Source organism: Puma concolor, chromosome C1 (genome assembly GCF_028749965.1).
Source record: "Puma concolor isolate L17-30 chromosome C1, mPumCon1.1.hap2, whole genome shotgun sequence".
Classification (NCBI taxonomy): domain Eukaryota; kingdom Metazoa; phylum Chordata; class Mammalia; order Carnivora; family Felidae; genus Puma; species Puma concolor.
In genome coordinates this window covers 214,870,470-214,888,635 of record NC_141674.1, presented here as the reverse complement: position 1 = coordinate 214,888,635, position 18,166 = coordinate 214,870,470, and the positions used below count along the sequence as shown (strand labels likewise).

General features: G+C 47.3%; 1 protein-coding gene across 13 annotated transcripts in view; it reads right to left on the bottom strand.

Annotated features, from left to right (window-relative positions):
* Positions 1–18,166, bottom strand: part of ARMC9 (armadillo repeat containing 9) — a 150,950-nt gene that overhangs the window by 92,413 nt on the left and 40,371 nt on the right. For 10 of the 13 annotated variants that reach the window (XM_086719912.1, XM_086719914.1, XM_086719917.1 and 7 more), the window contains 3 exons: positions 8,865–8,899; positions 5,284–5,398; positions 1,982–2,074 (listed from right to left, as the gene is read on the bottom strand). In XM_086719912.1, coding sequence (XP_086576038.1) covers positions 1,982–2,074; positions 5,284–5,398; positions 8,865–8,899 — 243 coding nt within the window. The remainder of the gene's footprint in view (positions 1–1,981; positions 2,075–5,283; positions 5,399–8,864; positions 8,900–18,166) is intronic. The other 3 variants (XM_086719913.1, XM_025932659.2, XM_086719915.1) reach the window with 2 other exon arrangements.

Sequence of the window (18,166 nt, the reverse complement as noted above, 5' to 3'; positions counted from 1 at the left end):
CATTCACAACTTCCAATCGGCTTTCACTCCCCCCACTCAAAACATTATGAGTTAAACAAGGTCTATCAGAAACTCAAGATAAGTTTCCAATATGGGCGATAGATAAGGTCAAAACAGATGGGGGAACAACCTGAAGGAAACGAGACGGTGAAGGGAGAAGAAAACTAGAAATAAGTGCGAATGTGTCACTAATGCCCTCAGAGATACAAGAAGTTGTTTTATGTCCATGAAAAAACAGAATGTCACAAAAAGGGAGAATGAAAAACTCAACTAAAAGGTTAGAAAATAAAGATGAGGAGATCTCCCGGAAAGTAAAGCAAAAAGAAAAATATGGAAAACATGAGAGACAAGGTAAAATTAGAGAAGCAGTTCAAGAGGTGCTACATTCAGAAAAAGAACAGAGAAAACAGAGAGAGGAAAACCTAAGGCATCTTTCATTAGAGGAGGATACATTATTTTTTTTATATGTACAACCAAGAAAGAAAAGCAGCCAATTAAACTACAACAGGCCATCAAGTATTAGATACATTCCAATTTCCCAGATGCTAACATGGGGGGAAAATGCATCTCAGATTCAATGAAATAAGATAGTTTCAGAAAGATCCAACTGAATTTACTCTTTGCATTTGAGTTTATAAAGTCACAACAGTGTATTTTTCAACTGCTTCATGTCTGATAAGTTGGTTTCAATGCCATTATAAATATAAGCAGAAGTAAAAAGGGGCACGTGGGTGGCTCAATCAGTTAAGCGTCCAGTGTCGGACTTGAGCGCAGGTCATGATCTCGTGGTTTGTGAGTTCGAGCCCCGCTCTGGGCTCTGCAGTGGCAGCTTGGAGCCTGGAGCCTGCTTTGGATTCTGCGTCTCCCTCTCTCTCTGTCCCTCCCCCACTGGCACGCGTGCTCTCTCTCTCAAAAGGGAGTAAATAAACATTAAAAATTTTTTTTTAAAGAAATAAAAATAAAAGAAAATAAGTCACGAATCTGAGAGACTATTTTTAAACTTAACATAACTCTTTCATGGGAGCAGTAAGAAAACTACATTCAAAGAATAAACTGGCAACTCAGAATTCTCAAACGCTACCGCCTATGTGCACAACAGGCACAACTAACATGATTAGTTTCTGCAGGGTGCCGTCTCATCGGCGAGCCTAAGGGGTATCGATATTCCACTCAGCGCACACGCTGTGAGCTTAACAATAGGAAGATAAAGTATTTACGTCATTTTGGATAAACATTCAGTGGGACAATGAAATGCGGCGTCTTTACATATGCCATGTTCAAGAGCTCGTTCCTCCTCCTGTCCAGCGAAGCCGGGTGCTGGCAACAGGTAAGGGGGTGAGGAGTGGGGAGGGGAACCGCCATGCCTTGGCTACTCTGTGCTGGGCACCGGGTCAAGTACTTCCCACACGTGACCAAACGCAATCATCCTCCCAACCTCACAAGGCAGGTGAGGCTCCTTCTCAGAGGTGGTTAAGAGTAATGTACTTAAGCTAATCTGGCTCAGAGGCAGCAGGGCAGAAGTCTGAAACCAGTTAATCTCATTCTGAATCCCACTGCATCGTCAGACCTATCTGGTCCGAAGCTATATACAAACATAGTGTTAACACATTTCAAGTCGGGCCCAGATGAAAACAACTGGCTTGGCTTACCCGCCTTGCTGGCCGTAAATCATGCTGGGCTTGCAGGACTCACAGTTAGGCGGCAGGGTCACGAAAAGAGTTGGGATTTGGGGAAAAGGAAAAACGACAGGCAAGAGCTCCAGAGTTGAATCAGGCAGTTCAACCTGTCTAGGACTCTACCAGAGGTGAAAAGTGGGCCAATGTGTGGGGTGAATAGCAGATCTCACCAGCTAACAGGAGCTCAAGGCTGACATACAGTCACTAGACTGAAAATCTCATAAAAAGTAAAGCCTCCTCCTTTTGCTAAGATCATCCCCTCGAAATAAAGGCCCTGGCTGGGCTCTGGCCCTCCCCTTAGAGACCTGGCCGTGGCTGTGACAGTCCAGGAGGTCGTTGCCAATGTAGGCTTCCAGAACGGTCTCCCTCTGCTCTCCAGGATGGGATGTGGTCAAGCGCTAGAATAAAGAAAAAGAAAAGTAACAGATCTAAGTCTTAATATGGAGAAAAATGTTCCCATAGCGGGCATCTTTTAAATGGCAGTACCGGTAACCACACATTTAACCAAAGTAAATAATATCCGGGTGGGGAGGGTTAGTTACCCAGCCAACCAGTCAACTAACGAGTTACAATGTCGTATTTCCTCATGGGTGACGTAGGCATCAGCCTGCACACGTGGAATCTCCAGAGAAGTGAAGTGGTAAAATGCCCGGACTGCAAGTGTACAGATAAGGGAGAGCTCACCAATATCTAGAGAGGGTTTTGCCAGGAAGGGCCTCAAGAGCTGGCCCATAAAGGATGAGCAGACCATTAGCCACCACACGGGAATGTGAGCATGGCGGATGGGGGAGGAAGTGTGGTAAAGGTCAGGGAGGCGTGAAAATGCAGGGTGCAGGTGAGTGGAGCTCAGTGATGGGGGGGTGGACAAAGGGCGGGTGGAAGAGGGCTTGGAGCAAATGTGTTGCCAACAAATTAGACTTTCTACTATACAGACCACTGTAGCAATATTGTGTGTGTGTGCGTGTGTGTAGGGTGTAGATGCGTAGAATTTTGTATATCTTGAGAGCCGTAAGTCTCGGGTTAAGGAGGAATTTACTTCATGTCCATAGGGCTAGAAAAAAATGTTGTGGGGCACCTGGGTGGCTCAGTCAGTTAAGCCTCTGACTTCGACTCGGGTCATGATTTTGCGGTAAGTTCGAGCCCCCGCGTCGGGCTCTGGGCTGACAGCTCAGAGCCTGGAGCCTGCTTCGGATTCTGTGTCTCCCTCTCTCTCTGCCCCTCCCCTGCTCACACTGCGTCTCTCTCTCTCAAAAATAAATAAACATTAAAGAGAAAGAAAGAAAGAAGTAAAGAAAATGTCATGTGTGCAATGTGTGTGCGTGTGCACATATGGGTGTGTACAGGTATGAATTACAACACGAGAACATCACATAACTAAAGTGAGCAAATGTCCTTGCTTCTCCAGGAAGATCCTCCTAACAATCCCTGAGACCGCAGGCCTTACTTCTGGCCGAGGAGGCGCTGGGTGTGTAAAGGACCACATGGTGAGGAGACAAGAGCGGCAGACCCCCCCAGAACCGAAAGGTGGAGGCCTCCGGAGGCAGGTGTCGCTGACAGGCTGGACCCACTGTGGCCAAGCAGGAGGCCCTGAGGGGAGAGGGCACTCTATTAAAGGAGGGTGTGCCAAGAGTGTCACATGCGGGGCTGCTGGGCTGGAGTGGGACACAGACAAAATCATAAGACACAGGTTTACTTTTCCTGACTATTCTGTGACAACGTCATTCATTCAGCCAAGGACTACCCTGTCTCACCAAGAGCCCAGCAGCACGAACTGTGAGGACGTGCGGGGCAGACAATCTAGCAGCCAAGGAAAGGGCTTGCTGACTTGAGCAGAGAGAGGCGACATCTGGGGCACGGATGGCCCCCCGAGATTACTCCCGCTGCCCACCTCGTCAGCTGAGGCAGGCATCACCACTGATCGCAGGACTCTTCCCGCTGAGGCTAGAGTCATCCTCAGAGCACGCCTCGAGACCACATTCCAGGAAGCACCACCAACCATCAGAAGAGCAAGTGAGGCGGCCTTTTTCCACCCAGAGACCGGGAAATTGCTCAAAGGCATTTTGATGGCAACATAACCTGAGATTCAGGGATCCATGAGGAGTCCGACACGATTACAGGATAAGTTAGAACGGATCATTTAAAGAGCCAACCAGCACTGGCCTAGACCTGTAGTTCTCAAAGTGTCATCTTGGGAACCCTACGGGTCCTCAAAGCCCTTTCAGGGAGCTTACAAGGTCATGATTGTTTTCATAATACTAACATACGGTTTATCTTTTTCATAGTAAATGTCTCAGAGGCTGTATGAAGGGTGACACTGTGACAAATAGAATGGGGGAGCAGATGTAAGAATCCAGCTGTCCTCCATCAGACCAGACGTTAAAGAAATTTGAAAAAATGTATAAGGATGCTGCTTTTCCTATTAATTTTTTTGCCCGGAAAATAGTTTTTTATAAAAAAAGGTGTCATTTATGTTATGTTCTGGGTTCATTGTTCATCTTAAATGGATTAATATTTAACATTTTCAGTTTTCATTTCTAATATTATAAATGTTTGTAGATAAAGTTCACATAAACTGAAGGCTTTTAGGTCCTCAGTAATTTCTGAGAGCGTAAAGGGGTCTGAGACCAAAAAGCCCGAACCACTGGCTTAACTGGGACCAGTGTGAAGACTGGGCTTTGCTTCCCTTAAAGACTGGTTCATCAGCATCCACCCTTGCTGTCTGCCCCAATGGCCATGCGGCAATGCCTGAATGCAGAAGTCTTGGTGAAGCTGTCACCTCAGAATGACTCTGGGCGCTCACATGCCGACTGCGCTGGCCAGGTGTGGCTCGAGACCAGGCAGCAGGGGCAGTCTTGAAACTGCATATTTTGGGGGCTCTCTCTCTCTCTCTCTCAAAATAAATAAATAAACATTAAAAAGAAAGAGAAAGAAAGAAAGAAAGAAAGAAAGAAAGAAAGAAAAAGAAAGAAAGGAAGGAAGGAAGGCAGGGAGGAAAAGAAAGAAAGAAAGAAAGAAAGAAAGAAAAGAAGGAAGGAAGGAAGGAAGAAAAAGAAAGAAAGGAAGGAAGGAAGGGAGGAAAAGAGAAAGAAAGAAAGAAAGAAAGAAAGAAAGAAAGAAAGAAAGAAAAGAAAGAAAGGAAGGAAGGAAGGAAGGAAGAAAAAGAAAGAAATGAAGGAAGGAAGGGGGAAAAGAAAGAAAAAGAAAGAAAGAAAGAAAGAAAGAAAGAAAGAAAGAAAGAAAGAAAAGAAAGGAAGGAAGGAAGGAAGAAAAAGAAAGAAATGAAGGAAGGAAGGGAGGAAAAGAAAGAAAAAGACAGACAGAAAGAAAAAGAAAGAAAGAAAGAAAGAAAGAAAGAAAGAAAGAAAGAAAGAAAGAAAGAAAGAAAGAAAGAGAAAGAAAGAAGGTTCCTATGTCAAATGACTGAGGGAAGGCAATGGCAACTGTGATGTCAACACGGGGGTTTTACAAAGAGGCAAGGCGATCCTGAGAGGTTGTTGGTGGCAGTAGGCAGCGTGAAGACAGATTTTTAGTAGATGGGTTACAAGATACACCTGAGCTAGCCAGCCAAGAAAACTAGCATGGCCTTTTTCCCCCTTAAGGTACGTACCCAGCGCAGAGCCTGCAACAAGAAGGCTTTCAAGCGGTCACTCCCCCAAATCAAATCCTTCTTCAGTTTCTCATAATCCAAGGAGGGCAGCAATGGGACATCCTTCAGCTTCCTACTGGGCAACACAAGTTCAAAGAGAAAGAAAAGGGCAAAAGGGCATGTTCATTATACCTCCTGAGTATCGGGACCCCCGTCTCGAGCTGCACAGGCTAGCGGCGGCCCGGCTGTTTTCTGTGCTCCCGGAACTACGTCCAGGCTTCCACAGAGAGGGCTGGTTCTAGGCTCCGACCCCCCCAGCATCAACGAGCCCGGCTCTGTCTCTCCTGTGGTACGTACTGGGGTTTTGTTTAACATCTTCCCCAAAACGAGGAGTCCCTGCCTAACCGGGTTTAGAAACCACTGCATTCCCGTTAGGCCTGGGCTCCATCCGACAGGGATGAAATCTCCTCAGAGGCCCCAGCACTTGCTGCAGCGCTCAACGTCCTCCTTAGAATCTGGGGCAAAGTCCAAAAACTATTAGCGTCAGCAGGGCCGAGCGTTCTTCCTAAAAACCCGAGGTCACTGTGCCTCTCGAACCCGAGGAACCTAACCGGGGGAAGGACGGACCGGGGTTCAGAAACACCTGTGAAGAGTCATGGTTGACCCCTGAGCAGGTGCAGGGGTGTGCCAGGAGGTAGCGCGGGTTCCCGCCTGTGAGACGGGCAGAAAGCAGGACAGTTGGCAGACCCTGGCTGAGAGGACTCCAGGCAAGCCCCGGGGGGAAGCCAGGTTTCCCAGGGTCTTGACTGTCTGCCTGGCTGAACAGGAGGGGACTAGACAGAAGGGAGGACGAGTGACAAGGGAGCGAGGCCTATGGTCTGGTTTACGGGACTGGAGCAACATTCACCTCCTCGCTTTCATGTCACACTCATCACAGAGGCCACCACTGGGGGCCTGGGGATTCAACTCCCTGGGGAGTTATAATCGGTTTACCATAAAACAAGTAAAAACCAAAAGCAAAACAAAAATATGGTTCTCCCGATCCTGTGCACGGAACATTAATACTATTATCAACACTAACTGCACAACACTGACTGGGGGCTCAGGAGGACTTGGGTGAAAAGACGCAAAAACGAAGAGTTCTTTTTGCTTTTCACTGAAGTGTAACGGGGACACGTTATATTACTTGCAGGTAAACAGCATGATGACTCGCGCACAGTGCGAAATGGCCACCGCACTGAGTCTCTCTGCCCTCTGTCACCATACCAAGTTCCCATGCCTTTTCTTGTGATGAGAACTTTGAAGTGACTTAGCAACTTGTAAATTGGCAATACAATATTATTGACTATAGTTCCTGTGCCGTCCATTACATCCCAGGACTTTTTATTTTGTAAGTGGAAGTTTGTATCTCTCGGTCTCCTTCACCTATTTCACTCGTTTCCTTAGTTTGGAAGGGTGGGATAGAAACTGAGGGAATACCTCTGGGAGACAGTGTTCAGGATCCTGTCAGTTTTCTTCATGCTCTACTGACTGAGCCAGTCGGGCACCCCTAACTGCTAGTTTAAAAAAAAAAATTTTTTTTTAATGTTTATTTATTATTGAGAGACAGAGCATGAGCAGGGGAGGGGCAGAGAGAGGAGGAGACACAGAATCCAAAGCGGGCTCCAGGCTCCGAGCTGTCAGCACAGACCCTGATGCGGGGTTCGAACTCACAAACCGCGAGATGATGACCTGAGCCGAAGTCGGACACTTAACCGACTGAGTCACCAAGGTGCCCCCGTGCTAGTTTTTTTAAATGTAAAATTTTTAAAGCCAAAATGGAATCCTCTTCAAGGGCCCAGGGAAAAAGGCCAGAAAACAGGGCCACAAATGAGATCTCAGTAAACACTCCTGGGAGGAGTGTGTCCTATTTTGTACATCAAACAGTTGAGCCACGCACATGTTCACACTATTTTGACACTTATTTTCCTGAGACAGATACTACTGTGTTTAAAAATGAACACAGACTACTTTAAAAATTTCGATGACAAATGACTGGCCAGTATTCTTCAAAAGTGTCAAGGCCATGAAAAACAGAGACTAAGGAATGATTTCCAGTAAAGGAATCAGACACGACAACCACATCAACATATGATCCTGGACTGAACGCTGGACCAGACAGAGGACATAACGGAACTGGTAAAACGTGAGCAAAGCCTGTAGATTAGATGGTATGGTACCAGCGTTAATTCTCTGATTTTGATAACTGCCCTGGGCTTGTGTCAAATATTAACACGGGGAATCTGGGTGAAGGGTATAGGAGAATTCTTTGTACAATATCTGTAGCTCTTGAAATTATTTCAAAATGAAAAAAAGATTTTTTAATTTGAAATTTAAACCAGAACTTGTTCTAGACAAAAAAGTGCCATCTGTAAAGCCAAGTCTGAAATTGTCCTATAGCTGGGGTACTTCCTATGGCTGGAAATAGCACTTCCCTGTCACATGCGGGCCACAGTTACTCTCTCATCACGGCAATATTAGCGGCTGAATTTATTGCCAACTAAGTTGCTGAGAAACCCCACATTTCTGCAGTCCAGCCACTCTCCCACTGTCCAAGAAAACTGTGTCCTACCTTCTCCTTTGTCCTCTTAAGCCCCTCCACCAACCACCCCCCTTTACTCTCTGCAGGTGACCTTGCTTCTTATACCGTTGGGAATAACATTAACAAACACCCAAGGAGTTTATTAAATAATCCCCAGCACTGTACTAAGTGCTTTATACATATTAACTCATTTTTATCCTCACAATAATCCTATAAGAAAGTTATTATTAGTGTCATTTTACAAGTGAGGAGACTGAGGCACGGGGAAGTTACATAAGTGGTCCAAGGTCACAGAGCCAGTGGCAGAGGTGGGATTTTAGCCCCGGCAGTCTGTGCTCATAAGCATCACATTAGACAGCCACCACCTGAAGGGAACAAAGTGCAGGGTCAGTGTCAGACTCAGGCAGGACTGAGGGAGGAGGCAGGCTGTGTCTCTCTCAGGTGTTTGAGTCATCTGAGAGTATCCCCCGAACTCCCATAACGAGGGGGGCTCAGGGGGCCAACAGAAGCCACTTTACTCCTCGCGCCTTTGCTAAAGGTTCTCAACTTCCTTTTACTGCAACATACATGCCCGGTGAAGCTCCCTTGCATCCGACCCCCACACGGGTGACAACCTAACTGATGTGGGTAGGAACGCTCAGGCCTAGACAAAGCTATCCTGTGGCCCTGGTCATAGTGTGAGCCAGCAGAGATCATGAAATTCAGACATTGCACCACTCTGCTGACTGCCCTATGACAGAAGATTCTATACAATATCATGGGAACAAGTCAATGAATTTTTCCATTTGATGCTACCTCTCCAAAATAAGTAGAATTAATACTAAAAAATACCTCCAGTTTAATAATCTTGCTTATAATTACTGGCACTTCCTTTAATATCCAGCTAGACTGGAGGTCTAGCTAATCAAAGGCACTCCTCTAAGCTAGGCTGTTAAGATGAATGTTTACTAAAGTTACTTTGAATTCTAGTTTTACCCAGGGCTGTTCTCCATAATAACAGCTCCTAAGGGCAATGACTTACCCTGGTGCCAAGGAGGCTCTTAACATGGTTGAAGCCTGGGGGTGGGGTGTGGAAACAAAAGAAGAGAGGCTGTGTTAAACAGGGAGAGCAATGCATTAATCCTAAATCACTTTACTCACATAAAATCAACAGATTTGCAAAGTTTTTGATCCCTGAGGATTCTCCGGCCATAATCATACATGATTTAAAAATTAGCCCAAACTGAAGTTAAGCAACACACTACTGATGTATTTCCCAAGCCGCCTACAACACTTGGTTCATTGTGGCTCTGCTCCAAGGAATACTCCATAAAAACATGAGTGGGTCCCCCCGGACCAAATTCAAGAGGCACTTAAAGCTGCCTAGTCAGATATCATAGAGAACAAAAGCAATGAAAGTCATTTTATTATCCTGATTTTTTCTTTACTAAGGTTTTCTCTTTGAGTATAAAAATAACATGCACTTTGTACCAAGTCAAACACTATAGAGGTGTTTATAGAAAAATCCCCCTCCCACTCCATTCCCCTTTCGTCTCATTTATAGGCCAGATCACTGCCTACTTTATGGACATTCAACATTGTTCCATTCATGGCTTGTTTTGTTTTGTTTTTGCCACTACAAACAATGCTGTATTAAACATGTACTGAAACAGACTTGAGAAACAAAAAACCAAATGCTGTGTGTGGCGTTTACTTGGACCAACTCAAACCAACTGTGAAAAAACATTTTGAGCAAATAAGGGCAATATGAATATGGACTCACTGATACTGGGTGATACTGAAGAATTAGTGCCAATTGTATTTGGCATCATAATTATGTTTGGTTTTTGTTTTGTGAAGCCCTTAGCCGTTGGATATATACATTGAATTATTTGCAGGTAAAGTGACATAACGTTTGGACTAGGTTTGTTTTGTTTTGTTTTTTTAGTGTTTATTTTTGAGAGAGAGAGAGAGAGAGAGTCAGAGCGTGAGCTGGGGAGTGGCCGAAAGACAAAGGGACACAAAATCCGAAGCAGGCTCAGAGCACAGAGCCTGATGAGGGGCTTGAACCTATGAACCGTGAGATCATGACCTGAACCAAAGTCGGACGCTCAACCAACTGAGCCACCCATGCGTCCCTGGACTAGGTTTTAAGGAACTCCAGGAAAAAAAGTTAAGTAGAGGAGAAGGCAAGAAATCTCAGCCCTCCATAGAGCCATTCTTGAAGGGGAAGGTGGTGGCACTCAATCCTCTCTGTGTCACAACAGCTCTCAAATGGTCATTATCCACACTTAGCACACTGAACTGTGACAATTTTACAATTATTTCTGTGCCTTTCTCCTTCAGTAGACATGGAGTTCTGTAACCCTCAATATATGTACCCAGCACCTGCTACAGTGCCTGGACATACAGAGGCACGTGATCAAATTTGTTGAATGAATGAATGAATGAATGAATGAAGACTGATCTCCCCAAATGGGCTCTCCAGAATCCTTGACTAATTTAATAAATTTAATAAACTGGCCCTGGCTGAGAACTCCGGTCTCTACTGCTTCTACTGTGTAGTATTTACAGGCCACACAGATCCCCATCTTGGAGACAGCAAACCTCATTTTTAAATGGCTCATGACCATGTTTTATATTTTTTAACCCTTGACTTTTTTTGGTAATTAACGGAAATGCCTATTTCTGTCATTGGCTTAAATAGCAAGTAGCTCAGAAAATAAGTTTGAAATGTCATCTAAATTACTCATCCAACACATTAAGAAGACTAAGAAGCCAAAACAGTGAGTCAAATAAGGGCATAACCATGTTAAAATATCAGGCTAATGTATACACAAAATAAAGATATTTTTAAATTAGTGTTGTCGACTAATCATATATCCACAAATAAAATTCATCAACACCACCCCTTTCTTCAGTTAAGAAAATGTTTTCTATCATTTATTTTAAAAAGATTTTAAGGGGCGCCTGGGTGGCGCAGTCGGTTAAGCGTCCGACTTCAGCCAGGTCACGATCTCGCGGTCCGTGAGTTCGAGCCCCGCGTCAGGCTCTGGGCTGATGGCTCAGAGCCTGGAGCCTGTTTCCGATTCTGTGTCTCCCTCTCTCTCTGACCCTCCCCCGTTCATGCTCTGTCTCTCTCTGTCCCAAAAATAAATAAACGTTGAAAAAAAAAATTTTTTTTAAAAAGATTTTAAGTAATCTCTACACCCAACATGGGACTCAAACAAACAACCCCGAGATCAAGCGTCACATGCTTTTCTGACTGAGCCAGCTAGGCACCCCCTTTCTATCTTTTAAAACAGCGCTTCTCTTTTGCTAAAGTCTGTAGCATTCTATTTGCCCTGTGAAGAAATTAATTGAAAAACACTAATAACTAAAAAGGCAGTGTGTTAAACATTACTGAGATTTTATTATCCAATCAAGTAAAAACAAAAAACAAAAAAAACCCGAAAAGATGAGCTGGGGGAAGAAAGGCCCTGCATGCTCTTAATGAGAGAGGACTTTGTGCTATTTCATTCATTCAGTGAGTCCTTACTGATTCCCTCCCACCTGCTGGGTCTCGGTGAGGCACAGAGATACCCCAGTGAAAAAAGCAAAGCCCCCTTCTCAGAGAGCTTACAATCCAATGGGGAGAGTCAATGATCAATAATTCTCAGTGCTTTATTGGCAAGTGGTGGCAGTAACGGCCCCATTGGATGTGGACCCCCAAGAGAGCACACAGAAAGAGCACTGCTCCCCCTTCCTTTCTGCCTATCGATGCAGACCCTCCCCTCCCCTCCCCCCCCCCACAGGGCTGGCAGAGCTGGGAAGTACTGAGCTCTGTTTGAAGTTATGAAGTTGGTATTGACCTTAACAGTGATACCTGAGGATAAACTTGCCCAGGGAATGGAGAACTCACAATAGGATATATCTATCTCTATATAGATATATATATCTACCTATATAGATCTATCTATATATAGCTGCTGCTTCCTACCCGCTGTACGGAGGCATTAATAGTAACACTCAAGCACCAAAGGGGCTGTGCTCCAATCTTCTGACCAAACCTTACTTTGGACTAGATTTCTAAAAGTCATTGCCACCAACCGTGGGTGCTGCTCTGTGTGTAGCCAGTGTGGACGGCAAAGAAAAACTCAGGAGGAGAAAGACGGGAGAAGCTCCAGGGTCATCAGTCACAGTCGGAATAATAATAATTTCTCTCACGAGCTAACAATGGATTGTGGACATCGATGGACAAGCGCCAGAATGGATCCCCTTGCCAAGGAGTTGCCAAAGAGGCCCTGATGCAGCCCCACTGGGCACTGTGTGATTTCCAGACCTTCTGTTGGGAGCTTCCGGAAAGGCCTCTGTGGGCGGGGAGCACCAGAGGGAAGCCATGTGCTCCATGGCAGACAGGTGAATGGACAGGGGGTGGTCTCCCATCTGAGGAAGCACAGTATGAACCCTTCAAAGTGCAGGTGTAAGCCCGCAGAACGAATATCCTGAGCCATCAATTCTTCACTGAGCACCTACATTGTGCCAGGCTCAGGGCAAGGCTCTCGGGACTCCCTGAATATGCGAGAAAGGAATTTCTGCCCACGCAGAGATAACACGGCAGCGTCATGCCTCCATCGCTGCTCCGCTGCAGGCGAGGCACCTGCGCCCGGACCTCTCAGCTGTGACTGCTCTCGAAGCCAGGGGTCACGCGGTGGGGGCGAGGACGTACAACAGCAGGATGAGGAGCTCTGCCAGGACATGTGACGTCAGACAGTGTTTCGAGAATGCAGTATGAGGTGTAACGTGACGAAGCATCCCTTGGTCAAAAGCGTCTGCAGACGTGCCGGCCGGACTCTTCAAGGGTCTTCAGCATCTCAGAACACAGCACATCTCAAACTTAATACATCAGCGGCTGGCTCTGGGGACGGGGAAAGGCTGTGGGATTAGTGCTTCCAGGCACTTGCTCTGGAAAAGGCTGTTCCACAGGCAGGCGCGTGCAGCCCCGGAGGGTGGGAGAGAAGGGGCCGTGGCTTGAAGCCCACAGCAGCCGCCGAGCCCTGACTTCGTGGAAGGCACCGTTTGGGGCTGGAAACCTAAGGCCAGGCCCACTTGCCCCCAGCCTCCCTCCCAGGCCCTGGGACAACAGCCGGACAGCTGGACAGCTGGACAGCTGAATGGTGAAGGCAGGCCCCTCTGGCGAGTGGCCTCAGGGAGAGGTGACCTGGAAGAGGTCAAACAACCACAGTGGGAGGCATGAGGAAACGCCTTAGCCACGGGACAGAAGAGGCCACAGGAGGCAGGAGGCTGCCACAACCAGCTGTGGAACAGGAAGGGGTGCTTGCACAACACGGGACTGCAGGGGGAAACGCAGGAGGGGAGGCTGAGCTGGAACACAGTGCCCATTTGGGAATGGCGCTAGGTATGTATGTGGAGCGGGAGTGCCCCAGTTCCTGAAAGTGCCAGTCACGTCCTCCAAAACTTCTCGGGCAGGAGCCTCTCCGGGCCACTGAGGGCCTCATCCTTGGCCCTGCCTCAGCACCCTGTAGCCTGTGGGCATCTGAGGTGGGGGGGGAGGGGGGGCGGGGTGGCTAGGCAAGGTGCACGGCAACACGCCCCCGTGGGGAGGCGCCAGGGATGGTGCTGGGGCCTCTTGGGCTTTCTGTGAGCACAGCTGAACATGGAGAGGGATGGGCCTTAGGTCACAGAAGTCTGTGCACCCCACGCTGAGCACTTGGGACCTGGGTCAATGACAGGTATTAAGCAAGACAGTAACATGATCGATGACTGGATGTACCTAAATCCTTCCCGAAACTTGAGGGCATAAATAAATAAAACACAACCAGAAAGGTCACCCCTGCACTTGTGTGGAGTATCAGCCAGGCGAGAGCTCAGAGACTGAGACCGGTTAGGAAACGTTGCTTTAGCCAGGACAGAAAGAGGAAGAGCCTCAACAAACCCAAATCAACGAAGAGGTGGGGCAGGAGGGAGGAAGCCACTCAGATCCCAAGGACAGCCTGACCATGGGGCAAAAGAGAGGGAAGAGGTTTCGATGATTCCCAGGTGTTCCCTGGAGTGTCATTCACCGAGACAGGAAGCACAGGAGGGGAGACCACCTGTTTGGAGGAAAGGACGAGCCTGCTTTTGGATACGGAAATGATGTGCTGGTCACACATTCACAGAGAAAAGCCTCGTGAGTCTGGGTCTGGAAGTCAGAAGAAAAATCTGAGCTAACGGTACGTTCTCTGCCAATCACGGTCCCAGCAAGTGGCCGAGATCAGAGGTGGTCCATCCTCACATCACCAGGGTCAGTTCAGGTACACGATGGGCACTGGGCACGAGGTGTGGCAGGGAGAGGTGAGCGAGGACGGCAACTCCTCCTCAAGACAGTGAGCACTAGACCCAGAAAGCCTGCCTGAGATGCAGTGGCGACGCCGACAAAGGGCAGGCACCTCGCCAAGACTTCAGAAAGCTATGGAATGGAGAACGTAAGGGCTGAAGGTGCCGAACTTCAAGCCAGAGCCATGGTCCACACGACAGAAAGCTGTAGGAAGCACCCTCCTCGGCAGAAGCATGCCACGGCAACGTTTCCTGAGCAACTGCACGAGGCCACCCGAGAAAGGGTCACCGCCACGTCCCGGCGCCTTGCAGGGTTTTAGCGCTAAGAAAGATGGCTGATTTTGAAGTAAATGCTTTCTAAGATTCACGTGTCTGGGGTCTTGAATATATAGAATGCAATCACACCTGGTGGTATTTTAACTCATTCTCCCAATGCGGTTTCCTTGGGAGTTTTGAGAAAAGGGTTAATTCCCAAGTGGGCCGTTTTTCCAAATAAGGATGCATTTAAAGGGAAACCTCCCCAGCCAATGAACCCCAAAATGCACAGGTACCACTAGGAGGGGCTTGGGATTCGCTCACGGGGCTATGCCGGACTCCGTATCATGGTCAGCTCATCCCCAGCCCCACTCTTGCCCTGGGCTGGACGCTGCCTCTCCCGCATCAGCCCCGGTGCTCCTTTCCTGGGGTGTCTCTGCATTCGTGCCTGCCCAGCACACACAGAGGAGTAAGGAGAGAGACAAACCACGGCGCTTTCACAGGCTGTTCTGTGCCATACAAAGGCGTGTGCTGCCTCACTACTGGAAGCAGCAAAAAATGGAAAAGCCACTTCGAGGTTTACCAGAGGAACAGTCAAATGTATCGTGTTAAAACTCTAAAAGATAAGGAAAAGATGAGTAAACCCAGAAGGACGCAGAAAATTCTTTAAAATGTACCAAGTTCAAAGAGACAGTTGCAGAGTGAACTGTAAAATAAACACCTTAATTCTACAGGACTTTTAAAGGTCTGGAAGGAAGAAGAGGAAGCAATCAACAGGGTTACCTATGGAGGGAGAGGAGATGGGGTGAGTGTGAGGGAGACGTGGGGTTTATGTTTACTTTACTATTAGATGGTTATGTATTTTCCAGTGAACACATTTGTGTATCGGTTGTGCAGTCTTAGAAAACAGGGGCACCTGGGTGGCTAAGTCGGTTAAGCATCCGGCTCTTGATTTCAGCTCAGGTCATGATCTCGTGGTTTGAGTTCGAGCCCCGCGTTGGCTCTGTGCTAACAGTGCAGAGCCTGCTTGAGGTTCGCCCGCCCTCTCTCTCTCTCTCTCTCTCTCTCTCTCTCTGCCCCTCCCCTGCTCTCTTTCTCTCTCTCAAAAAATAAATACACTAAAAAAGAAAAAAAAGAAAACAAAAAATCCCTACCACTTGTGCCCTGAGGGAGAAGCTTCTCTTCTTGCGATTATCAGATGACTGAGAATATAGAATCAGATTTATCTTGTATCCCGGCGGATACTCAGCCCCATAGTTTGGAGCCGGAGTTGGTGAGGACTGAAGAATGACGCACCTGGGGTTGGGGTGGCGACAGGCAATCAAGCTAGAAGAGGTCACCTGGGAGAGTTCTCTTTCCAAAAAATCAATCCCGTCATTGTTAGTCCTGGGAACATCTGGATTTGACCGCCAGCTCCGCTAATGTGAGTGGAGGTTCAGACACAGTTCTCTGGGCATGAACTAGGCCCCACTCTCGGCATCTCCTCTGCAGGGTCCTGCACCAGCATAATCCCCCTGCTGCAGGGCTGACTTCCTGGATTGGTGGGTTTGGGGGTGGACTGGGCATGCACCGACCTGCTCCCTGCTTCCCCAGAGGGAATAAGTGCCCCCCATCCCCCCAGGGAGCAGAGGTCAGTCCTGCAGGTCCCCGCCGCCTGTGGTGCTGGTGGAGGAGAGGGGCTTGGCCAGAGCTGGACGTGACTGGGTAGTCACATTTCTCGAATTCCAGGATTGAAACGCAGGACGCCCATCTGTCTACAAATAAAATCCACATTCTCCCGTATAAGCTTCATCAGAGTTGACGGCAATATTGTCAGCTCCTCTTTCCTTTGTTCTTTTGTCCTACTTTTCAAGTGGTTCAGAACTCAGGGGTCAGAAGAGTGTTATTTACAGAGTCCTGAACTTTCAACAGCGAGAGAGGCTGCAGAGGCCAGATTCTTAACAGCCAGATTTAAAAACCAGTATCAAATGTACTAAACTTTATGGATACCAGCAGTATTGTGATGGGCCCGGCCCAGCTCCTTTACAGAGGACAGTGAATTCAAACCCTCAAGGTCGACCGACACTGAGGAGGAGCTGATCAAGGATCACGCTAAAAAGGAAGCTGATTCATGCCTACCTCTTTATCTTGAAACTGATGGCATTCTGTTCGGACCTAGCATAGAACTTATGGTCCTGGCAAGTAAGAAAGCGACGCTTCTCTTCTCAATCCTACTGTTCGACCGCGAGGCACCCCTCTAAACTGCACCCTCATTTCCTCTCCATCCCTTATAAATCTGGTATTATGTATGGACTGCAGACATCTTAGTCCACCACTGTTATACTTTTACAACAATGTTCTACTTTTGCAATGACTCATATCCACTCTTTATCGTCTAGAGAAATCTATGGGAATGATAAAAGACTGTTTGTAGCTTTTATTGTCTGTTCCTAAGTCAGTGACTCAGAGGAAAAAAATGGTTAGGAAGTAAGACAAGCAGAGCTCATGATCTCTCCTCTGGTTTCTAAGGCCTGGAATCTCTACCTTAATACAACTGTAAGCAGGAAGGACGGTAGCAGTAGTCTGTTGACAAAAAATTAATGTCTCATGGGACAAAATATCAGATATGGTGTGCCTCCCTCCCTTTTTTAAACTGCTCCTTATTAACATGATATCCATTTTAAATAAGCCGGATGCATCACTCTGACAACAGAAAATGGAAATATAAGGATACCTGTATGTGTAGATAGGATGGGATTTTATAACACAGACCTGAAAAACACAAAGTATTTGCTGAACTAATAAGTGTAAGGCAGGGAGGAAAGGAATGGCTCTATTAGACACAGATCCTGCTATGCTAATTACTGCCAGAAAGCCATCATTTTTGGTAAGCTCTGCTCTTAGCTGACTTACAGCTAAGCATACAGGGTACACACAGGGTCAACTCAGCCAGTCCTCAGGGATGTGGCTTAAAGCTCCTCATCCTGGAGGGCCCTAAGGGAAGTAAAATTTTTTAAATGGTTATTTATTTTTGAGAGAGAGAGAGAGACTGTGTGTATGTGTGTGTGAGTGGGGGAGAGGTAGAGAGAGAGGGGGGACAGAGGATCCAAAGTGGGCTCTGTGCCGAGAGCAGACAGCCCTAGGCGGGGCTCGAACTCATGAACTGTGAGATCATGACCTGAGCCAAAGTTGGACCTTTAACCAGCGGAGCCACCCAGGCGCCCGGGGCAGTTAATTTTCTGAAACTCCGATGTCTCTGCGTGCTTTACTGACATTTAAAAATGGTGGATTCCCCACCGCCACACACTCACAAATGGCTGGTTCCCGAAGTTCTCTGCAGGCTACAATCCCTGGGGCCGCATCCTAAAGCACAGACTGTGCAGCTTCTATAACCACGTGCCCATGTGTGGTGCAGCCACCACAACCAACGGCTCTACAAGACTTCTGTGAGCAGCTGGGCGATGGGATCAAGGACACTTGCTCTCCACCACGTTACTGTGTCCTTTCTGTGAAGATCCACAACAAAGCTGACAGTCTAAAGGGCACAGAGAGCGCATCAGTGGCACAGGAATGGTCTGTTTGGGGAACGTGACTCGCGGGGACTCACTTCGCTGCTGGGCTTCCTAGCTTGCGTGTGCAGGCCGTATGTTGTCTTAGATGCAGTGAAATACACAAATATATGCAATAAACATTACATAAGCATCTCTCTTTCCTCCTAAGTATATCATGTAACTGCTCACATGCCCCTGTTGCACGGGCCGCTAGGAAGCTCAGAGCTGGGTGTGTGCCTGCTTC